The sequence below is a fragment of the Littorina saxatilis genome, linkage group LG4 (genome assembly GCF_037325665.1).
Source record: "Littorina saxatilis isolate snail1 linkage group LG4, US_GU_Lsax_2.0, whole genome shotgun sequence".
Lineage (NCBI taxonomy): Eukaryota > Metazoa > Mollusca > Gastropoda > Littorinimorpha > Littorinidae > Littorina > Littorina saxatilis.
This window is the reverse complement of record NC_090248.1, coordinates 18,047,099-18,072,196: the sequence shown is the minus strand read 5'-3', so window position 1 is coordinate 18,072,196 and position 25,098 is coordinate 18,047,099. Positions and strand designations below refer to the sequence as shown.

The 25,098-nt window shown below is 39.6% G+C and overlaps 1 protein-coding gene across 1 annotated transcript in view; it reads right to left on the bottom strand.

The window, feature by feature from the left end:
• Positions 1 to 2,781: 2,781 nt before the first annotated feature.
• The window catches only part of LOC138964129 (uncharacterized), a 46,101-nt gene continuing 23,784 nt past the window's right edge, over positions 2,782 to 25,098 (bottom strand). Inside the window, exons 19-34 of the mRNA XM_070336015.1 lie at positions 24,387 to 24,431; positions 23,501 to 23,553; positions 21,513 to 21,601; positions 21,195 to 21,245; positions 20,931 to 20,970; positions 20,317 to 20,367; positions 17,169 to 17,335; positions 14,295 to 14,424; positions 12,297 to 12,428; positions 11,708 to 11,823; positions 11,367 to 11,441; positions 10,921 to 11,006; positions 10,232 to 10,451; positions 7,778 to 8,058; positions 7,293 to 7,441; positions 2,782 to 4,060 (exon numbers count right to left, since the gene is read on the bottom strand). Coding sequence (XP_070192116.1) covers positions 7,381 to 7,441; positions 7,778 to 8,058; positions 10,232 to 10,451; positions 10,921 to 11,006; positions 11,367 to 11,441; positions 11,708 to 11,823; positions 12,297 to 12,428; positions 14,295 to 14,424; positions 17,169 to 17,335; positions 20,317 to 20,367; positions 20,931 to 20,970; positions 21,195 to 21,245; positions 21,513 to 21,601; positions 23,501 to 23,553; positions 24,387 to 24,431 — 1,597 coding nt within the window. The 3' untranslated portion in view covers positions 2,782 to 4,060; positions 7,293 to 7,380. The remainder of the gene's footprint in view (positions 4,061 to 7,292; positions 7,442 to 7,777; positions 8,059 to 10,231; positions 10,452 to 10,920; positions 11,007 to 11,366; positions 11,442 to 11,707; positions 11,824 to 12,296; positions 12,429 to 14,294; positions 14,425 to 17,168; positions 17,336 to 20,316; positions 20,368 to 20,930; positions 20,971 to 21,194; positions 21,246 to 21,512; positions 21,602 to 23,500; positions 23,554 to 24,386; positions 24,432 to 25,098) is intronic.

Sequence of the window (25,098 nt, the reverse complement as noted above, 5' to 3'; positions counted from 1 at the left end):
TGTGGACGCATGTAATATTGCAGCAGGTGCCTTTTGGCAGGGTGACTGGCAGTACACCTATTTTTAAAAAGACATGCCGGCAGCGAACAATTTACACATAAATTTTAAAGAAGTTTGTGCTGTGTTTCTAGCTGTGACACGATGGGCACCGATGTGGTGCGGACAAGAAGTGATTGTGCATACTGATAGCACTGTGACAAAATCAATTATCAATAAAGGCAGATCTACTAATAAGTATGTCAACAGCTTACTTCGGAAAATGGCATGGGGATGTGCTAAAGTAAACTGTAGCATTGCGGCGGTGCATGTGGCCGGTTGTGTAAACATTATGGCTGACACTATTTCACGTCTTCACGAGCCTAGGCGGCGCGAAGAGTTAGTGCGGCTGTTGACTTTCTGGCACCGGGGGAGACCCCCCAACGTGAACCTGTGTGATCATAATGTCTGACCAAGCCCTTGTGTTCCTTCTTTCCAGATGAAGGATGCGAATAATGTTTATGTAAACATTGTAAACAAGACATTGTGTTTTTGGGCGGCGTGTTTGGTGTTTTTTCTTTGTGGAGTTCTCCAAAAAATCGAACTTGTTCCAGGACAACGGGAATCTTGATCCCGATAAGCAGCTTACACGAGATCGCGTAGTGATTTTGGAGACGGACAGTGTGTCAATAACTTTTCAATGGAGTAAGACAATTCAGCGTAAAGAACGCTCCGTGGAAACTAAAGCTTCCTGCAATTCCTTCACATCCTTTATGCCCAGTGTCCGCAGTGACTGATATGTTTCATGTTTTGGGACCGATGGGCCGAGAAGATAACTCAGCAAATTCTGTCTTTCTTTATTTATTTGGTGTTTAACGTCGTTTTCAATCGTTCAAGGTTATATCGCGACGGGGAAAAGGGGGGGGGGACGGTGCGTGTGTGTGTGTGTGTGCGTGTGTGTGTGTGTGTGTGTATTTGTGTCGCTGCCAACACCAAACAACAACAGCAACAAACAAAAACAAATAAACAAAAACATGAATAATCACATCGCAGTCTCCAGAATAGATTGGAAATATGTTTGATTTAACACATAGCAAAATAGCAACATTACAAAAACATCTTTAAAAAAAAGAAATGTGTCTACTATTTCATGAATAAAACAGCCCGAGGCGTGCTTGGAAGCAACAACTAATAAACGAAAGCACGTGTAGAAGTTTGTAGGAAGAGTTACTTTCCTTGTTTTACAGCTATTTGAACGAGAACAGGACACGTTTATTTGCAGTATGTTCCACTTAAACACGTTATTGTTCCTGAACAATATAATGTACATACTTTATGATATATGAAACAGTTTAAAAATATAATTAACATGTAAAACAGTCCAGGAGATTATATAATAAAATATCACTTTGAAATTTACCACTCTCGGTCTTGTTCTAAACTTTTTATAATTCCTTGCTTTCAGGGCAAATGTCGCTGAAATAAAATTTGACCAAAATTATGTTCTTTGCAAAATGAGTGGTGTGTTTACACACACACACACACACACTAACACTCCCAGAGAGTGAAAATTCTGAAAGGTGACTGTTCCTCAATGAGCCTAGTGGATCACCAGCTCAACTTCCACCCACCCCCCCCCCCCCCCCCCCCCCATCCAAGCTACCCCCGCAAACCCCTATCCACAGATCCAACTAACAAAACCAACACACTTAAAAAATAGTTTCGATTACATTTTATCTCATTCCTCTAACAAGTAGCCGTAGCGATGTGTGTGTATGTGTGTCATTGATCACAAAGGCAATATTGAATCCCGGCAGGTGCAAGGCAAGTTGTTTTTGAATGCTGACTTGTCTTGAGAAGAGAATGACATGTTACCTTTCCGTATTTACTTTCTTTACTTTATTTGGTGTTTAACGTCGTTTTCAACCGTTCAAGGTTATATCGCGACCTTTCCGTATGGCACCTAAGCATTCTCTACAAAGCACAATATAAAACATGTCCACCTTGATTGTATTCAACATTTACTGCTGGTTCAAAAGGAACTAGTTGAAGTCGGTTCATGCCGCAATCAGGAGTGCTACAATACGACAATGCGGGAGAACAAACGTCAATACTTACCTTACGATATGAATGTTTCGTAGGATGATGCTTAGTAACTGACATGAATGTCCAAACAGGTGAACAAAACAAATCATAGCTTATAAGGAACACAAAAAACTAACTTTAAATTACAAAGGATGGCGAGAAAAGATTTCTGAAATACAAAGAAAACAGACAAACGCAATCATTTTAAATTTACAACAGCTTTATTGACACATTTTAGATCACACACAGTAAAATATAAACCAAACTTTAAATAAACAATAACATGTTCTGACATGTCAGCTTGTGTTTTTTACAAACACACAAACAAACAAACAAAGAATCGACCGGTTTATCAGTACAAATATTCCTCACAGGCAGTTCAAGCTATCTTCCTGAAACCCCCCGCGGGTTAGGGGGAAGAATTTACCCGATGCTCCCCAGCATGTCGTAAGAGGCGACTAACGGATTCTGTTTCTCTTTTTACCCTTGTTATAAGTTTCTTGTATAGAATATAGTCAATGCTTGTAAAGATTTTAGTCAAGCAGCATGTAAGAAATGTTAAGTCCTTTGTACTGGAAACTTGCATTCTCCCAGTAAGGTAATATATTGTACTATGTTGCAAGCCCCTGGAGCAATTTTTTGATTAGTGCTTTTGTTAACAAGAAACAATTAACAAGTGGCTCTATCCCATCCCCACCCCCCCCCCCCCCCCCCCCCCCGCCCCTTTCCCCGTCGCGATATAACCTTCGTGGTTGAAAACGACGTTAAACAACAAATAAAGAAAAGAAGATCTTCCTGAAACAGGTTGCGTAGATCTGTTTGTAAATTTCAAGCAGAGGCTAGTCAATGAAAAAACGAACATTTTCCTTGGGAACATTTACATTCCTAGTCGATAAAATATTAACTGAACATCACTTCAAGTTACGCAACAGAAAAAGTTACCCCGCATGCAAAAGAGCGCCGTCTATATATTCATTAATGTCTCTGCCTCTGAAGAATACACTTATACTGCTGCCAAACCTCGATTTGTATTCAGTGATTAAAGTTAATTATAAATGAAGACTGTTATGGCACGAGTTGTATGCAGACATTCAACAGCTTTTAGGGATGGGCACAAGACTGCTGTCTCTACGCTAGAAGGCAGATTTTCAGACTTTATACGTAAATGCATCATATTTGTAACTCACAAGCATTCTTATTATGCTTTCCGTGTGGCTGTTTTTGGCACTTCTTGTCAAAACAGTGTATAAACAAACTGTGAAAACAATCATTTCTACAAGGTATTATTAAATACAAGCGAATGTTCACATGATTACACTTTGGCACACTCTGAAAGTTTATACAAGTTCAGTAAATACTGCAGCACCAACACACACAATGTTTCATTGGGATATATTCCAGGAATGTGCATTCTATTCAACTGGCGTCAAAGACGCCTAAATGTATTCCCATTTGCCATCTGAAATAAGGTCATTTTGCCCTCTGAAGTAGCGGAGAGGGCATTAACAAGCACATTAACATATCCTCAAAACAAAAGAACAATGACGACTGCGGGCGAGAAAGAGAAATAAACACTCTTTTTCTGTTTTGTCTGCCCCTTTATGTGACATCAAGATGACCTCAGTGTCGAGTCTGTAGTATCGTCCAGCTGCGCATTTGTTATATCCTTAAAATACAAAGATAGGAAACAGATGTCAATAATCGAAATCGATCCTATTCGAGGAGTTGAGGTTGAAAGTCGTTTCAAAGCTGCTTATTCTCTCAGGTGCCAAGACTCCCCTTTGTTTCTTGGACCTTTTCAAGACAACCATTTTGCTAGGCTTTGGCGTGGAAATGTTTCAGTCTAATTGGCGTGGAAATGTTTCAGTCTAACTATTATGAGGCGTATCATTTTTGTATCTATCTTTATGAGATTCAAAATGGTTAAAAACTAGAGCACTGGAATGTGTCAATCTAAATAAAAGTATATGTGTCTAGTATAGTCCGTTTCCTGATTTTTGACTCACATGCGAAGCAAAAGTGAGTCTATGTACTCACCCGAGTCGTCCGTCCGTCCGTCCGTCCGGCCGTCCGGCCGTCCGGAAAACTTTAACGTTGGATATTTCTTGGACACTATTCAGTCTATCAGTACCAAATTTGGCAAGATGGTGTATGATGACAAGGCCCAAAAAAACATACATAGCATCTTGACCTTGCTTCAAGGTCAAGGTCGCAGGGGCCATAAATGTTGCCTAAAAAACAGCTATTTTTCAAATTTTTCCCATTTTCTCTGAAGTTTTTGAGATTCAATACCTCACCTATATATGATATATAGGGCAAAGTAAGCCCCATCTTTTGATACCAGTTTGGTTTACCTTGCTTCAAGGTCAAGGTCACAGGAGCTCTTCAAAGTTGGATTGTATACATATTTTGAAGTGACCTTGACCCTGAACTATGGAAGATAACTGTTTCAAACTTAAAAATTATGTGGGGCACATGTTATGCTTTCATCATGAGACACATTTGGTCACATATGATCAAGGTCAAGGTCACTTTGACCCTTATGAAATGTGACCAAAATAAGGTAGTGAACCACTAAAAGTGACCATATCTCATGGTAGAAAGAGCCAATAAGCACCATTGTACTTCCTATGTCTTGAATTAACAGCTTTGTGTTGCATGACCTTGGATGACCTTGACCTTGGGTCAAGGTCACATGTATTTTGGTAGGAAAAATGTGTAAAGCAGTTCTTAGTGTATGATGTCATTGCTATGTAAAGATCAAGGTCAAGCATGTGAGTCGTATGGGCTTTGCCCTTCTTGTTTGCATTGAACTTGCTTCTTTGAAGCCAAACTCCACCGTTAAGTTTGTGTGACTCGCAGTCGTTGTTGCATTTTAGATTCAGAGTTACACGATAATGTTCTAATGCAGATAAGGCGAGTCGCATTGAAATCAGAAACTGACGACTAGATTGTGAAAAAAAAGGAAAGTTGATCACACCCCGGGGTCCACGATGGCTATGGCGTTAGATAAACCATGCAAAAATAAATTCATTGAAAATTGCTGGCTCTTTACGTAAGGCACCTCAGATATTCTCAAGCGGTGAGTGTTCAAACAAAAGGGTGTTTGTACTGTACTGTGTCTTTGATGGTTTGCGGGAGGCTTACTGTGCCTTAAAAGGGATATGTGGTCTCTCATCGGAGAGGCCACACATTGCAGGTACAACTCCACACACTTTTTAACTTTGTGACTTTCATTGCCGTGCACTGATACACTGAGCACAAAAAAGTAAAGGATATTTTTTTCAATGGTATACCCCAGATAACAGCAGTTATTTGGTCAGAAATATACGTGAATTTGAAAATCAGTCTTTCTTCTGCTCAAAAATGTGTTTCTGGAATCTGAGCAATATCTGGGTATGATGTCACTGGTCCGTGACCACATCTACTCTCAAAAATTGTGTTTTTTGATGGCTTGATTCACTTTCAACCGTTGAAACAGTGACTTAAACTGAATATTTTACATTTTTTACATTCGAAAGTTTATTTGGTGTCTTACCTAATGGTTCATACAAATTTCGTTCAAATCTGTCGCGCTGTCAGGCTGATCTAGTGTGTAAAACAGAGCGACCACAAAACTGAAAAACAGCAAAAAATCAATGGTTTTTATGGTGTTTTTGCTGGGTAGCTGCAGGCTCTCCAAATTTCACAGAACGTAACTTTTTGTGCTCAGTGTACATACAGCAGACTTGCGCTCTTCAGTCTCTTTGTTTGTATGTTTGCTTAATGCCCAGTCCACCACAAAGGGTTATGTATCGATTGGACATTGGATTTCCCTTCTTTGAGCCATGTGACGTCAGAGGCATACAAAACTTCATATTTTGGCGTTTCAGGTTGACCGAAACTTCAAAGGAACTACAAAACACACGTCATGTGTTTGATTGCATGTGTGTGTGCTGTTCAATGTCAAAACAACAACAAAGTCAGTACATGACGTGTGTTTTGTAGTTCCTTTGAAGTTTCGGCCAACCTGAAACGCCCAAATATGAAGCTTATGTGTTTGATTGCAAGTGTGTGTGTGCTCGTTCAATCGTTAAAACAACAAAGTCAGTACCTGAAAGGAATGCAATCGATACATAAATGTTATTTGCGTTTTTGACCAAAATATGACATTTTACACAGATCAAGACAGTCATTGTTCTCCGAGACTGCGCTAGCAGTCGAGGTGAACAATGACTGTCGAGATGTGTGTAAAATGTCATATTTTGGTCAAAAACGCAAATAACGTATAATATCAGGGCGGTTGCTCTTCAGTGCTCTTCAGTGTAATGCACCATAAAAGAGGAGTCACACTACACAAATTCTAACCTGTCTTTGATGCAATTCATGGTCTCATTGATTTTTGGGTTGTTCTTGTTGATTATTTTATTTTATCATATTCGTTCCATTTCCTTGTATTAATACACACCCCACAAAATAATTTTTAAATCCAACCAACATGGTGGTTTTTTTTTGACTCACATGCGAAGCAAAAGTGAGTCTATGTTCTCACCCGAGTCGTCCGTCCGTCCGTCCGGAAAACTTTAACGTTGGATATTTCTTGGACACTATTCAGTCTATCAGTACCAAATTTGGCAAGATGGTGTATGATGACAAGGCCCCAAAAAACATTTATAGCATCTTGACCTTGCTTCAAGGTCAAGGTCGCAGGGGCCATAAATGTTGCCTAAAAAACAGCTATTTTTCACATTTTTCCCATTTTCTCTGAAATTTTTGAGATTTAATACCTCACCTATATATGATATATAGGGCAAAGTAAGCCCCATCTTTTGATACCAGTTTGGTTTACCTTGCTTCAAGGTCAAGGTCACAGGAGCTCTTCAAAGTTGGATTGTATACATATTTTGAAGTGACCTTGACCCTGAACTATGGAAGATAACTGTTTCAAACTTAAAAATGATGTGGGGCACATGTTATGCTTTCTTCATGAGACACATTTGGTCACATATGATCAAGGTCAAGGTCACTTTGACCCTTATGAAATGTGACCAAAATAAGGTAGTGAACCACTAAAAGTGACCATATCTCATGGTAGAAAGAGCCAATAAGCACCATTGTACTTCCTATGTCTTGAATTAACAGCTTTGTGTTGCATGACCTTGGATGACCTTGACCTTGGGTCAAGGTCACATGTATTTTGGTAGGAAAAATGTGTAAAGCATGCGAGTCGTATGGGCTTTGCCCTTCTTGTTAAAAAAAGCTTGGTAGACGTCCTGTTCTTCCAATGTTTGTATACTTTCTGAAACGTAAACTCCAAAATGCACACCCAGATCCAGGTTACTAGAAGCTGATGTCAGATTCTGCTTTGGAAGGAGGTCTGTCTTGTAGTAGATGAGGCAATCTGCACAAACAATTTACCACAAAAAAATGTAACTGAAGTAAAAGTAATGCAAGAGCAGCAATTTCCCTTAGGGTCCTAACAGCTGTACGGATGTCTGAGTAGAGAACTAGAGAACATCAAATCCGTACTAGTCTTCTGGGTGTCAGCGCAACTGTAACAATCAACGTAGTCACATTGTATCCAAGTCCAACAATAGCAACCGTTTTCAACATAATCACAGATTTGATTATGAGGGATAATTTTCTCAAGTTGGTAACCACTAACCAGCATAATTATCCCTACCCAATACTGTTTGAACACCCATGAGCATACTGCACATCCTTTTCATTGACTCACTTGGTGAATTTAAGAACCAGCTCCTGCTTGACCTGGGGCCTGATGTCGTTCAGGGTGATTTTCCCTTCCAGCAGTTCCTTGGCGTCGTGCTTGACCATGTGGGTGGAGGCCCTGGACAGCGGCTGACCCAGGGGGTTCATGTCTCGCTGCCTCCCATGGCCGGAAGGCTTGCGCATCAAGCTGTCGTACTTGGAGTCCGACATGTCCAGAGGATTGTCCACGATGTTGTCGTGCATGGACAGGAACAGCGGGATGTAGCATATGTAGTCCAGGAAGGAGATCTGAGAGGAAACAGCAAGAATACCGGTGTGAAAAGTAAAACGTGGTGCAAAAGAGTAAGGTTAATTTTGTTGACAGTCTGCTTTTCGTCTTCATTAGGTTTGTACTCCGTCGCGATATAACCTTGAATGGTTGAAAACGACGTTAAACACCAAATAAAGAAAGAAAGGTTTGTACTATTCAAATAACCCTTTTTTAACAAGAGAACTGGCATTTTGTCAATCTGGCAAAAAGGCAAAGATATAACAATGCAAAACGAAAGCAGAAGAAGTGCAAGTGTTTGCACGAACCAAAAGTGACATTCCAAATACTCTTCTAAATGCAGAATGTTAGACACTTTTAATGGAACAAAATAAAACGGAAATCAAACCAAAAGAGAGAAGAGGTGAGCTTACTTTTGGGGGCATTCAGCAAACAAATAAAGATGTTTAACATTGGCTAGACATTGACATACAAACAGACTGCAAGCATGTGCACAAGATGGGTGGATGGAAACATCAGGACAGAAAGACGTGCAAATGGACGACAGGCAAAAATAAGCAAAAAGTCGCACAAGAGACAAAATAGACAGATTCTGACAAATACTGTAGAGAACAGAGGTTACTTTTCCCGGCTGATAGTTCTTTGTGTTCTTTGTGTGGAATCTGGATCTTCTAGCAAAGGACAAGCCTAACCCGATTCCAGAGATAAAGCTAACATTTTAATGAAGAAAAAAACAATATCTACACTACTCGTCATAAAAAAGCTACACACATACATTTAGCTGTAGATCTTTGTGATGCGGCCAGTTATATTAAAACCAAGTATATTGCCAGAAAGGTCATTCATTTCCCTACCGTATGCAATAAAGAGTTTCATTATTCATTAATTCGTGTTTGTGCAGTGTACCTGAGACCTAGAACACCCCCCAAAATCAAATTCGCAAAAGCAAACTTGCAGACACTAAAATACACAAAAAATCAAAATAATCAAGAGTGACCCCGTTTTTGATCTCAAATGGAAGAACAACACACTTTCTACCCATACAAATTTATGTGGTTAAGCTGTTGTGCCTAGCAGTGTTGTTGTGGCATTTTGAAGAAGACTGGTGTCAGCCTCGTCAGAAGCCGTAAAAGGCCTGTTTTGGTGTCTTTTTTGTGGGCTTTGTGGGTAAAAACCCTGTTGTTTTGTAATGGCTCATTGTCTTGCTTTTAAATTTGACATGAGTATTGATAACACAATTGCAAATACGCGTGTAAAATATCATGGCGTTTTGATGATTTTGTTGGACGAACTGGAACTTTTGAGAATTTTTTTTATCAAACTGTAATAACTTTTTACAGTATAGTTACAAAAATTCAGCATTGAACTGGTACGTCACTCACAGCCATAATAAGCGTGCCAGTTCAGTCTGCTGCGCTGGACTGGGTTTTGTTGTTTGAAGACCTGTTTTTCGTAATTGTTGTTTTGTGTTCACATTTCCATACCACCCAAGCGCGTTGTTGCTTTTGTACCAAAATGTATCCCCAATTGTAATATTCATTTGTGTTAGAGTTCGCAAAATGCTGAATTTTTGCTACTATACAGTAAAAAGTTTTTACAATTTGATAAAACTTTTCTGAAAAGTTCCAGTTCGTCCAACCAACTCATCAAAACACCATGATATTTTACACACTTTTTGGCAATTGTGTTACCAATACTCATGTCAAATGTAAAAGCAATACAATGAGCCATTACAAAACAGCACGGGTTTTACCCATATAGCCCACGAGAAATGAAGCCAAAACAAGGCCTTTTGCGGCTTCTGACGAGGCTGACACCTGTCTTCTTCAAAATGGCAAAACAACACTGCTAGGCACAACAGCTGAACCAAATAAATGTGTATGGGTAAAAAATGAGTTGTTCTTCAATTTGAGATCAAAAACGGGGTCACTCTTGCTTATTTTGAATTTGTGTGTATTTTAGTGTCTGCAAACTTGCTTTTGCAAATTTGATTTTGAGGGGTGTCCAGGTCTCCGGTACACTGCATAAACACTAATTAATGAAAAATGAAACTCTTTATTTCATAACGGTAGTGGTATGAAATACCTTTTTGGCAATATACTTGATTTTAATATAACTGGCCGCATCACAAAGATCTACAGCTAGCTAAATGTAGTGTGTATGTTTTTATGACGAGTAGTGTAGAACAGAGACCTCATTAAAATAGTTGGGTTTCAGCCTCTCCATAATGTGTTGCTGCTGCTTCCAGTTGAGGCCGCCAGCGATGAGCTCGATACGCAGTGAGTCAGCTTTGATATAGTTGACGTCACGGCGGTCAGAGTTGACGTTGCAGTAGAACATGGACTTGTACAGGTCCATCTTGCGCTCAATGTCCAGCAGGTTACAAATTTCCAGTAGGTGTTTGCTTAGTGGGCTGCACGTGCAGAATACAGAATTGAGCTGTGAGTGTGATGCACAGATTCGTTAGTGCGATTGCTTAACGTCAAACAAGTGCATGTTACAGAACGACTTTAGGAGTGGGTTGAAATTCATAAGCGTTTTCAGATGAATGGACGTGTCCAGATCCATATGAATGTTCATATTCAAGAGCGTTAATATCCATGTATCACTGAAGGTGTTGAGATTCACGATTGTTTTAAGATTTACGAGCGTTCTTAAATAAATATAAATATCCTGAACTCGAGCATTTGTGGTCGCTCTGTCAAAGTCACAAACCTGCCTTTTGTTAAACATACAACATGGCATTTTAATTATATCCCTTTTAAACTGCGATTAAAGTGATAAAAAAAACACTCAACTGAATGCAGGTTTTTCACACCCCCAAGCAATGCATGTCAATGTGAAACGATAATGTCACACAAACACAAAATAAATACACTCACTCCATTTGTGTTACACGTTCACTGACTGCAGTGATAACGGAAAACATTCGGAACGTCACCTGGGACGCGTCATCAATTTTCAGCACCTGTAACAATAAACGAGCGTGTTGCCAGCTTGAACTCAGTACCAGTAAATAACGTTATGACAGTGCTCATCATTCAAATTTACATTGCCATTGCTGCATTTACATTGCTATTGGACATTCAAACCGGTATGCACACATATACACGCACACATGCACCGAAAAAAACATCTACTCGCACTCAGCTAGAAGGGCCATTCTTAGAAAAAGTATGGGGCCTTTTTCCAAAGGAGATTGCCTCCTTGAGCAAACTCAACCGAAAACATATCAGAGAGTCGTCAAAACTGTTCGTTGTTTAGTTCCCAAGAACCTCGCCATAAGGACATATCAACAAAAGCAATGGCATGTTAATCAGTCTGGTACCTTCAGAACGTATTCCATTTGCTTGGATGTGATGTGTTGGGTGGAGGGCACTCCCTCCAATGCTGTCCTTGTCTCCTGTCACAAAAATGCACAAGATCACCATCATGCAGTTGTTTTCATTTCAAGCAATGAGTTCAAACTTTGTATCAACCTGCTCAAGTTTCCAGAACTTCGTGAGATTGACAATGACAGCATTCAAGATCTTGCAAAAACAAATTATTTGAAGAAAGCAGGATGAACACTGCACTGCACTGAACATCTTTAGAATGTTTTTCTCTATGGAAATTCGCTACCCCTTTTAGCATTTTACCAAACAAAAATATGAAAATGTTGAGCATTACGCCAGATCCAATGACAGTGTCGAAGTCGTCGTCCTCCACGACAAAGGCACGTGCATACGTCTCCAGTTTCCTCGTGTCCACCAGGCGGTAGTGGGACAGGAAGTCAATGTCTCCGCCTGCAGCCAGAACACAGAGCGTGCATTCATCAAACACTTTGGTTACTTGCCTAGCATTGGGACGTTTACAACAAGGATACTGTTGTTAAAATGATTTCTACTTGAGATTGATCACAAATGATCAGCTTTGTGATAAGTTCGTATTTGTAAAACCATATTAGCTTCTGACTCAAGAGCATTTAAATAACAGTCTTTTCTGATTGAGGTAATTAATTTAACCAACAAGAAACCTGTACGCCAAGATAGAATAAAGAGTACTTACACAAAAGCAAGGCGCAGCATTTAAAAACACAACTACACAGATGCGCTAAATTACAGAGGATCAAAGGTCGCTACTGCTAGTCCTTAAATTCACAGTTCTTCTCCGTACTTTCACTATTTTCTTAAATCCAAATCAATGTACAGTGCAGACAATTAAGTGATTTTACTGTTATGGAATTAAACCAATGGACGACATCCAAGCAAAAACCCACCTCTCTCGTCAAGATCCTTGGCGTACTGTCCGGGCTCGTGCAGTCCGCTCTGGTCAATGACTCGCTTCATGTGATCTGCTAACGCCTGTCCGCCTCGCTTCATCAGCACGTTAACTCGCCGCGTGCCCTTCACTGCACCACACAGTACAACACTTAGACCGCCATCGCGTCATTGATACGGGCAACACTGTGCACTGCACGCAGCGAGTAGTGACGTGCTCGTGAAGCGAGGAGGTTAGTGTCCGTGTTAGGCTCACACAGGGTTAGAATCACGCAGGAAAGAAGGATTGAAGATTAAACAGGATTGCATACATGCAGGAAAGAGAAGGCATACAAGGTTAAACAGAGTTAGAATCATGCAGGAAACAGGCATATCAGGTTGGACAGTGTTAGAATCATGCAGGAAACAGGCATATCAGGCTGGACAGTGTTAGAATCATGCAGGAAACAGGCATATCAGCTTGGACATTGTTAGAATCATGTAGGAAACAGGCATATCAGGCTGGACAGTGTTTGAATCATGCAGGAAACAGGCATATCAGGTTGGACAGTGTTAGAATCATGTAAGAAAGAAGCATAGAATGGTGGACAGTGTACGAATCATGAAGGAAAGTGGGATAGAAGATTGAACAGGGTTGGAAGCAAGCAGGAAATAAGCGCTGAACATGAAACAGGGTAAGAATCATACAGAAAAGAGGCATAGAAGGTTGACCAGGATTGGAGAAAGACATGCAAGGTGAACATGGCAGTGGAGCACATATAGATAGATGGCAGGCAGCGTTTACACTGATGTTTTGGTGGAGGTACACATGCAAACTGTTCAGCACTTTAAAGCAAGAGTGACAATGCCACTGCCCATCTGGAAAAACAATGTTAGTTACCCTGTAGGCTGCCAGCTAAGGTGTCAAAATAGTAACCGTTTTGGTTACAAGTGTTAGCCTGAGACCTGCTTTCTCAATCAAACACACACGCACCTAGAGGGCATCCACGCTGACTCATAGCCACAATAAAGTTCAGCTCGAAATGTGATATTACATTACGTCTCCACATAAAAAAAAAGATAAACGCAGTCTGTGAAATTGCAACAAGAACAGACCTCTTCATCAGTAAATCAAAGTTCTTAGAATGCAGCTATGTACTTTCAGGGCAACGTATGAGAACAAATCCTGCAAGCTCAATAATCAAGACGACAACAGATGTCTTGCTGGGGTAACTGAGACTTCTTTAGAACATTGAAGACAAAGTCAGGAGAACAGCTGAACTGAAAAGCTACAGTTTGAAGGGTCATGATACAGTAGAAGTGACATGCCTGGCATACGCATGAACTGTAAATCACAGTAACATCGAGACGAAAGCCGAAGAAATACCATTGAACCATCAGGCAACATCCAGCAAGAGATCAGGACACAGCAGACACATGCTTCCAATCTAATGACAACCAGGAGCTCAGTTTGTGCAGAAGAAGTCAACGAATAGCAATTGTACTGGGTTACCATGGAAAAAGCACAAAGCAGTCTTGAGATGAACCCCAACCACAGGGACGTTTCTGTTACAGTCAGCATGTGCAACTTGTGTCTCCAGCATCGCGTTATCGTCTTGTTAAATGACACAGCAAACAGATTAGCACAGCAGAACATAACACGCAAGTATATGTACCATATTACAGAAGTAAAAATGAAGTGCATTTTACATTGGTTATAAACAACATAACAAATACAGGTATAAATGATAAACAATAAATCTGTCATAATTATCAATCAAGATCAGAAGTTCACATAACGTACAAATCGTAAACATTATACCCATCCTTATGCACATTTCTTCATAAAATCTTGTGGTACATTTTTATTTATTTTCTGTTCATTTAAAAAAATTAATCAAATCTGTTTCATACGTTTCGTACAATACAAGTTAATGCAAGTTTTGCTATAAAATGCATTTATATTTCATGAAATTGAATTTGCAATTGCATAACGCAAGGGTATGTTTTAAACTCACGTGTGCTGATGTCAAGGTCACTGTCGTCAGCAAGGTCATCTGTATCCACTGAACTTCCATATTCACTGAGTCGTTTGGTACCAACCTTCGTCTTGTTGTCCGTGATCTCAATGTCTTTGCCAAACTTTTCCTGAAAGATCCAGTAATAACATTATTTCACGACTTCTTTGAACATGTTCGAAGAAAATGACCTCTGTGTGGTACATGTTGTTCCAGAATTTAATGTTTAAAGACATTAATTACTGTCAATGATATTGGAATTCAAGAGGAGGACAACAAGCAAAGACCAGTGTTTTTTCAGGCAGAGAGGGTTTTGGTTGTTGACTGAGTCAATTAAAATTACAAAACGGTTTGCTGTGTTCCTCACAAAAACGGTAACAGGGGCGTCCTTTCCCCTCTAGCCCTTTAAGTTGGCTGGCCAGGTATCTTGTGTTACTTTTAAACCTCATGGCCACTTGGCCTAAACTTGGTTATATTGAAGGGATGCAAGCTTCAGACTTATTTAGAACGGCAAGTACTCCAGGAAAACTAAATGGTTGATGTTTCCATTGTTGCTGGTGAGTTCTACATGAACTTCACTGGTAACTCCTGAATACTTAAGCATGGTCTGACAGACCATCTCCAAATTTCAACTATCTCTTCTATATTGGATGCCGATTGGGAAACAGTAAAATACACGCAACACGAGGAGACTGGTAATCTGCTTGTAGAAGGTAGGACAATACCCAGATACTTATGTGAGGTCCTTGTAAGTGAGCTTGTATCAAGCAAAAGCCACCCCCTTTCCTTTCAGAACAAACAAGATGTAAACAGTTTTAATGAGCAAAAACCGCCCTGATAATGATTATGGCCCTTCGTGGTCGGCTGGGCGTTAAGCAAACAAAAAACAAGTCGCGTAAGGCGAAAATACAATATTTAGTCAAGTAGCTGTCGAACTCACAGAATGAAACTGAACGCAATGCCATTTTTCAGCAAGACCGTATACTCGTAGCATCGTCAGTCCACCGCTCATGGCAAAGGCAGTGAAATTGACAAGAAGAGCGGGGTAGTAGTTGCGCTAAGAAGGATAGCACGCTTTTCTGTAGCTCTCTTCGTTTTAACTTTCTGAGCGTGTTTTTAATCCAAACATATCATATCTATATGTTTTTGGAATCAGGAACCGACAAGGAATAAGATGAAAGTGTTTTTAAATTGATTTCGAAAAAAAATTTTTTATAATAATTTTTATATATTTAATTTTCAGAGCTTGTTTTTAATCCGAATATAACATATTTATATGTTTTTGGAATCAGCAAATGATGGCGAATAAGATAAACGTAAATTTGGATCGTTTTATAAATTTTTATTTTTTTTTACAATTTTCAGATTTTTAATGACCAAAGTCATTAATTAATTTTTAAGCCACCAAGCTGAAATGCAATACCGAACCCCGGGCTTCGTCGAAGAGTACTTGACCAAAATTTCAACCAATTTGGTTGAAAAATGAGGGCGTGACAGTGCCGCCTCAACTTTCACGAAAAGCCGGATATGACGTCATCAAAGACATTTATCAAAAAAATGAAAAAAACGTTCGGGGATTTCATACCCAGGAACTCTCATGTCAAATTTCATAAAGATCGGTCCAGTAGTTTAGTCTGAATCGCTCTACACACACACACACACACACAGACAGACGCACATACACCACGACCCTCGTTTCGATTCCCCCTCGATGTTAAAATATTTAGTCAAAACTTGACTAAATATAAAAAGCTAGCAGGAGGAAGGGGGGGGAGGGTGGAGGTGGGACGAAAGAATGGTAGGTACATATGAAAGATGAAGGTGGTTAGCGCATACAAAAATAATATACATAGTACATTGTAAACTGTAATCCAGTGGCAAATAAGCAGTAGTTCGCTGAATATATAATTGAAAAATGTATATAAAATAAGGGTTGTTGGCATGGATATGCGTACTGAGTCAAATTAACAACAAGTCGCGTAAGGCGAAAATACAATATTTAGTCAAGTAGCTGTCGAACTCACAGAATGAAACTGAACGCAGCAAGACCGTATACTCGTAGCATCGTCACTCCACCGCCCGTGGCAAAGGCAGTGCCCGTGGAATTGACAAGAAGAGCGGGGTATTCGTTGCGCTAAGAAGGATAGCACGCTTTTCTGTACCTCTCTTCGTTTTAACTTTCTGAGCGTGTTTTTAATCCAAACATATCATATCTATATATTTTTGGAATCAGGAACCGACAAGGAATACGATGAAAGTGTTTTTAAATTGATTTCGAAAAAAAAAATTTGATAATAATTTTTATATATTTAATTTTCAGAGCTTGTTTTTAATCCAAATATAACATATTGATATGTTTTTGGAATCAGCAAATGATGGAGAATAAGATAAACGTAAATTTGGATCGTTTTATAAATTTTTATTTTTTTTTACAATTTTCAGATTTTTAATGACCAAAGTCATTAATTAATTTTTAAGCCACCAAGCTGAAATGCAATACCGAACCCCGGGCTTCGTCGAAGAGTACTTGACCAAAATTTCAACCAATTTGGTTGAAAAATGAGGGCGTGACAGTGCCGCCTCAACTTTCACGAAAAGCCGGATATGACGTCATCAAAGACATTTATCAAAAAAATGAAAAAAACGTTCGGGGATTTCATACCCAGGAACTCTCATGTCAAATTTCATAAAGATCGGTCCAGTAGTTTAGTCTGAATCGCTCTACACACACACACACACACACAGACACACACACAGACACACACACACACGCACACACGCACATACACCACGACCCTCGTTTCGATTCCCCCTCGATGTTAAAATATTTAGTCAAAACTTGACTAAATATAAAAATGAGCAAAATGCACCCACCTTGAGAAGCCTGGCAATCTCCTGCTTGGAAAGAGAGGGGTCAATGCCAAGACGTATGAGGTCCTCGTCAGTGAGCTTGCTGAGGTCGATCTTCTTCTTGCCCTGCTTCAGCCGCACCTGCCCCTTCTCGTCCACCTCAAAGTACTGGCCGTCGTCAGAGTCCTGGCCTGAAGACAGAGAGCACAAGGAACTTAGTCGATAAATATCGACAGGGGGCCGACTAATGGTTTAAATGTGAAATGTGTGTATAATAATGGGTGTGGGTCTGAAATGAAGTTAGGTAGTAGTTAACATTTGTTTTGAATAATTATTGGTATTTTGACAATGTGGGTAGCATGGAAATGTAAGCATTTGAATGTAAGTCTTAGGTACCATTGTACCCAGGAAGAGAGACCAGAGATAGGAGTAGGTTGCAATAGCTTGTGTGGTCTTTGAGTTTTGTTTTTGGAAAGATATTGTTAAAGAAAAAGAAGACAATTACAGTAATGCAATATTTATTGTGAAAACCAACGATTGTACAAAGAACATGTGAAGCAACATTATGTCTATGATGATGTGAAGAAAATTAGTTATGATTTATACTATTATTATTTAGACTTGAGACTGACAGTGTTGTGACGAGCGTTGGCTAATGGTAACGAGTACATATGTGTGTAGTTGTGGTGTGTGTGTGTGTGTTTGCGCGTTGGTTTGGATTATGGGTGTAATTTGTAAAACAGATGTGACAGTAATAATGGAGTTCACATCAGTGAGGTTAGTTTGAAATGGAACACACGCACGTTTTTGAAAAAAACAATATGAAATTTTGAACCATGAGATCTTTACTAAATAATAAACTGAACATCAGCAAAACATCAAAGCAATTATTAATAAGGTTTGAAAAGCTTGACTTACTATGTTAAATAGTGGATTGAAGGCTGAAAACGTCATTTACAAATTACATCTGAGATAGGGAGGGCGGGTGGGGGAAGTGCTGAAAGTGTGGATGAGAATAAAAAAAAATGCTGAGTGACAACAGGGAGGTTAAAGGCTGCCCTTTTCGTAGCGTTCATTAATTAATTCCTATTGTTTACATGTGCCAATAATGTTATAAAACTGTACCTAAGGGGACATAATAACGATTGGCTGTAGCTTTCGAACACAGAAAAAATTATTTCAGTATTGCAAAGTGGTTTTGATAGTGTCGAATGTAAACAGAACAGTCTCAAAGTGAAAGTGGATGTTTTCCGGAAATTGCGAAGTTAACAAGAATACCGGCAGAAAAGCGCGCTTTCCTGCTTAGCACAATACGCTACCGCACTAATCTGGCGTGTCAATATCACTACGTTTTGGACGTGGAAGGTGAGCGATTTCCTTCCGCCCTCAGCTAATTCAAGAAATCACCCCCCTCCTAGGTACACGTGCACTCAAGTTAACCTCTGCTTTGACCTGTGTGCCAAGAGTCAGATGAGAGAGAGAGAAAGCGAGAGCGAGAGAGAGAGAGAGAGAGAGAGAGAGAGACACACACACACACACACACACACATAGACAGAGACAGACATAGAAAGACAGAAGCGGAGAGACTCAGAGGGAGACACATACAAAGACATACATACAGAGAGAGAGAGAGAGAGAGAGAGAGAGAGAGAGAGAGAGAGAGAGAGAGAGAGAGAGAGAGAGAGAGAGAGAAATGTAACTGATCTCGTGAGAACGGTTGAGGCCTTGCAAGGTTTTGACGGCAACAATAATTATTGTAGTTCTCTAAGACTTTATTTCTGTTTGATTTGTAATATGTTGGGAAGACATATTTATCAATTGATCAACAAAATACAACATAATACAAAACGACACAACATTGTTAAAATCATTATTGGCCAACGTTGAACGTTTACGAAGGCCTCAATCTTCCCGCGCCGTAGACCAGATTAATAGGTGCTTGATTTTGGTATTTTGATTTACATAACATTAAACCTTTCTTGGGGTTCATGGTCATGGCAACAGCCATATTAATATTATATGATGTATGATTTTATATTTCAGCATATGTGAATTACATGTCATCATACCAAACTGTCATACATTTTTATTCCTACATTATTCTGATTGATCACAACCAAACCTACTATCATTGGACACATCCAAATGCAAGCGCCTGTTTTTGACAACTTGCCATTGATCTAAAAATATATTTTTAGATCAGTGCAACTTGCTTGGATCTCTTGTTTGGCCTGTAGGTAAAATGTACAATGTATTTTCTGATTTGTGCACAAAAGCTTTTCTTTTTCTTCTTTTTTTTAACATAACAATGTTTAATGTCACTGTATGTTTGAAAGACCATGGTCAAATTTGTAAAACAAATGTTAAATTAGAAAATAAATAACATTTTGGTTCATGATTTTTCCTACACCTGTGCTGAAAATAAGACATAAAAATGTTGGTATATAAGTCACTCAAATGCAGAGTAGTATGAATGGTTTGAGTTTGTTGTGGTTAACCCTGCACAGTTCGGCCTATGATGTTTTTGTTGAACAATTTTGCCGTCACCCCTCCCATAGAGTGACGTATTTCACAACTTCCTGTGTTACACAAACTCAGTGATGACCAATTTTGCCTTCACCCCTCCCATAGAGTGACGGATTTCACAACTTTCTACTGATGAACAATGTTGCCTTCACCCCTCCCATAGGGTGACGGATGTCACAACTTCCTGTGTACACAAACTGATGACGTATTTCACAACAAAATGGCGCTGCCCATGGTCAACCTCGAAACTATCCGTATAGAATGGGGGCTTCCTGGCCCCCATAATGATATGAGAATGTTAACAAATGTTGGTCAAGGTCGTAAAACGATGTACAATGTATTTCTTTATTCAAAAACAATGGTGGTTGTTTGAAAATTATTTAAAATGCACGTGTCTGTTCATCAGCTAAATATTCATTAAATTCTAACAATTCATGAAGTTATCCATCACTGATGTTGCAGGTGTAAGTAGTGTGGTTTTGTACATCGTATGCTTGCTTGAAGATGTTTCCAAACAATACATGCCAGGTTGGTATACTTAACAGACGCACATGAACCAAAACATGCACATTGAGTACACACACACACACACACACACACACACACACACACACACACACACACACACACACACATATTCACTTACTGCCTCTACGTTTGTCGACCTTCTTGACACTCTTGACATTCCCATGTTCATCTGCAAAGACAATTGAGAACATAATGTCAAGACTGCTAACACAGAAAATGCTAGTATAAGTTCTCAAACGAAATGTTGGTCTGTTGGTATGCTACACCATCGTTCACAAAAAGAACAATTCGAGGTTTGGAAAATAAGCTGTCAATTAAAAGCCTTTTGAAAGGAGGAGGTGGCTGTCAAGAGAGGAGAAGTTATTTTCTTGAGGAGTAAATGCAAAGCGTAAATAAGAATTGAATAAGAAGGACGACCAGATAGGCGGACAGGATGACATAGGAGAGAAATAAACAGAGACGGAAAGAGAGAGAGAGAGAGAGAGAGAGAGAGAGAGAGAGAGAGAGAGAATTGAATTGAATTGAATTGAACTTTATTTAACAAGGATTAAGATTTAAGGCTACGCCTTTTCTTACAATCTGAGAGAGAGAGAGAGAGAGAGAGAGAGAGAGAGAGAGAGAGAGAGAGAGAGAGAGAGAGAGAGACAGACCAGACATACAGACAGACATGCAGACGGACAGACAGGATAAGAAGAAAACAAAACAAACAATAGGTGCAGCTATATGTCTTACCATATTCATATTCATACTCAGATCCACTGTCACCTGACCCCTGCGACAAAAGAGGATGAAGATATTATCTAAAATTAACCAGCGTATGATTGTGTGGAATTCCTCAAACCAGAGCAAATTGTGTAAACCGTAACCAAACTCTTTTGGTTGGGGTTTGGCACCCGCATGCCAGCCAGGTATAACGTTACTTCCCCAATTTTCACAATAAGACAAATTACACACTAATCACCATAGTAAGGTTATACATCAAGAAGTTTAAATTACCTTTCCTGCGATCCTTTTCTTCTTGATGACTCTTCCTTTATCGTCGTATTCCTGAAACAAAGAAAGCATTTTCAACACAACTCTCAGTTTCATCTCGTAAGCTATTTTGAACAAAGAAGCAATCTGAAATAAGACAGTTGAGAATCACGCTGGCATTAAGATACGCCCAAAAGCTCTGTTACCGCCAAAGAAATCTTCCTGGTCAATCTTTACAAGAAACAACCTGCAGATCTCAAATTCTGGGTTATTTTCCTCTTAGCCCTATCCTCTTTTAAAGACCATCTCTCACTTCAATGAATTGGTGAAGATTTGACTCACATATTCAAATTCTCCATCGGACGACTTTTGTCCTTTGCCACGCGCTCCTGGCTTTTTCTTCCTTCTTCCCGTAAGAGGGTCAATTTCATCTGTGTATGGAAAAGGATCATCGACTGTGATAAACAATCTGAACACATTAAAACAAGGACACAAAGAAGATAATTCTGAATTCGCAACACGTTCAAACGAAAAATCATTCACAGATTGCTGGACATGGTGACTGCTAAATCACAGGAATTATCCCACTTTCAAGAAAATGCATCAGTCTCTCCAGGTAAAAGTATTTAAATACAGAAATTTACCAACATTTGAGATCGAATTAAACGCACAAATTGGATGTGGAAAATAAATATTTCATGTCATTTATCCAAATAACTATATAAAAGAACCGAAAGAAAAGTTACCATGCAACGGTATGATCATTAAACACACAATTAGACTTTTAAAAGTCAGAGCTAGTTGATGAAGTGCATCTCGCGGTGACATCATCACAGACCCAAACCAAATCAAGTCAAACGAAACAAAAAAGCAACCAAGCTCCATTCCCGTTTTTGCCATTTTCATACTGTTGTTGTAAAACACGATTATGGAGATCTAATTATTGGTGAACTTGTTCTTAGTTTTGTATCAAAGGAAAACAAGCATGGCTTCTGTTCTTTTATTTGGAGGATATCGGTGAAACCACAAAGTGTGTTAACAATAATACAGTAATAAACCAAAACAACAAACAATTCTTTAACTTTTCAGTTTGCCCATGGTTACATGGGAGGTGTGAACCAGCGTCATGCGAGCCTAGTAAAACAGCAAATATCCCTACTTCTTTATCCAGGGAATTTGGGGCTAGAAATAGTAAACTGCAGAAATGGCTAATCTCCTAGCCAGAGAAACTCAATAAAGACAAGCCAAAGTACCACACCAAAAACTGAGAAAACTGTCTCCGTGGGAGGCAACCACCTTGCTGTCTAAGGTTAATTTACATTTGTTCTCTCCCTTGTCAGAGCATTGATTCTTGGCAATATCTTAAGCACGTACGCGACACGTGCCATAACAGTTAAGGGGTAAATAAGCGTTTAACACGTAGTAATTTCACCACAACCAGTCTTGACAACACCATAAATGTTACACACAACACGCGTGCAGTGTAGCTGCTCGTGACTTTTAACATGACCGTTATCATGTGAGAGAGAGAAATGTGACACTGCCAATCGCATTAGTACTCAATTTTAAGCAGGTGGAAGTAGTGCAATGGCCAAATATTCGTTTTGTGCCTCCACACGTGATCATGAGTATGAGCACTCCGACGCAGGCAGAAGCACACACGGCAATCTGTGTGCACACATTTTCAATACGTACTACTCAGATCGCTGACATCTTTGCGCACGCCAAAATCTCAACAGAAATTGTCCCGTTGCAAAACGTTTGACGGCCAAGTAAACTCTTTCTCTCTCTCGACAGAACGAGCGCTCGTGCGGAGTGCAAAAACAACGGATGGTGAAGACGTGAAGTTGTTACCAGACATCTTCAGGGAGAAAGTGTGAAAAACAAGATTGGCTTCAACGACGACGGGTGGATTATTATGTCTATATGAAAATAGGTGGTCGGGAGGCTAACGGCAAGAAGGGAATGTCTTTTTGCTTCCGTTCTAATTTCGTCCTTGCAGAACCTATGATTGTAAATGTTGTGATTAGTGAGAGATCATCGCAAATCAAGTCTCTAGATATCATTCTTGAGTACAGTGAAATCAGCATTTTAAGACCCCCAATTCAAGGCGGGTTCCACTGTATTTTAGCATGAGAAATGTTTGAACTAGACCTGCAATAGCAAGTGTCTCGATTACTTCAAGCGAGGTTTACGTTCGGTAGGCCAGCAACTACAGATTAAAGGTGTAAAAACGTCTCGCTTGTGGAGAGAGATACGCAGTCAATAAATAAAACCCCAGACAAATGAGAGACAAAAGAATGCGACAAATATTAAACGTGTTTACCCACCTTCATCGCTTTCGTCGTCTGCCTCATGTCCACTTTTTTTCTTCTTTTCAAGTCTGAAAAACAGAGACACAAAAATGCACTTTTGACGAAGCTTAAACATACCAAATATTGTTTAATTGATTGCAAGCAAAGTCACGAATGATTTAACCTAATGGTACTTACTGGTCTCGGAATGTTTGGAATACACTTTAGTAAAAACAAATCCCGTATACGCTAGCTAACTCCCTACAGAAAATAGCAGAGATCCACAAGAGCACTTTGCTTGTGCATATTTCTTGAAACACTTAAAGGTACTGAACTTGTCAAATCCAGGTGCACGGAGCCCCTGGGGCTTTTAGTCATATCTCAGGCAGCTATCCGTTAGAAGAACTACCAAGTTTCATTGACTTGCACTCAAAGAGTCAAGAACTGCGATTTTTTTACGAATTAATTTCGTACTCGGACCCGGCTGGTCTTGGCCTATTTTTGGATCTAAATTTAGATCAGGTAGATCACCACATCATGCACAAAAAGACAAGTCACTAGCAAACTATGTCAGACGTCATCATGAGTTTGTGTAAAACAAAATGGAGGCCGGAATCACTCAGTTGAATCGAACTCCGACCAAACACCACGTAATAACTAGGTTAGTTTACGCACTCGCGTGAACAAGAAACGGTCGAGCTTCACAGATGTTGTCGTTGGGTAGTTTTGGGTTTGTTTTACTGCCATAGGAGGATTTTTGAACTGTAAATGCACTCAGCTGCAACAAAAACGCAAAACGAAGGCTGTGAGCTGCACTGTGCCTTTAAGCTTACAGTCATACAATTCAATTAAACAAAAAAGACATACAAGTTGAAAGGGAGCGAGTGTGACCAAGCGTACTTCAAAAAGCGTGGCAACTTACTCTGCTTTCACCTTGGCCTCCTCTGCCTTCTTGTCCTTCTTTCTCCTGAAAGGAAAAACAACTATACAGTTCATGTAAACTGTAGTTGTCTATGTTTACAGATCGGTTCTTTCCCTAATGCAGTACGTTAAATCCACAAGCTACAGTTAATATATAGTTACCCCTTGTATTATTCGGCAGCAAATTAATTTAACATCAAGTGTGATACATGTGATTTCCCCCCATCAAGGAAATTAAAGTCGCCGTTAATTACACTGATAGATAGCATAACATACAAAGTAAGTTAAACAAACAAGGTATTGCAGGGAAGACATACTTGAAGGGTAACATGACTGTCGTGAAAATGACTCGCTTTTTATATTTAGTCAAGTTTTGACTAAATATTTTAACATCGAGGGGGAATCGAAACGAGGGTCGTGGTGTATGTGCGTCTGTCTGTGTGTGTGTGTGTGTGTGTAGAGCGATTCAGACTAAACTACTGGACCGATCTTTATGAAATTTGACATGAGAGTTCCTGGGTATGAAATCCCCGAACGTTTTTTTCATTTTTTTGATAAATGTCTTTGATGACGTCATATCCGGCTTTTCGTGAAAGTTGAGGCGGCACTGTCACGCCCTCATTTTTCAACCAAATTGGTTGAAATTTTGGTCAAGTACTCTTCGACGAAGCCCGGGGTTCGGTATTGCATTTCAGCTTGGTGGCTTAAAAATT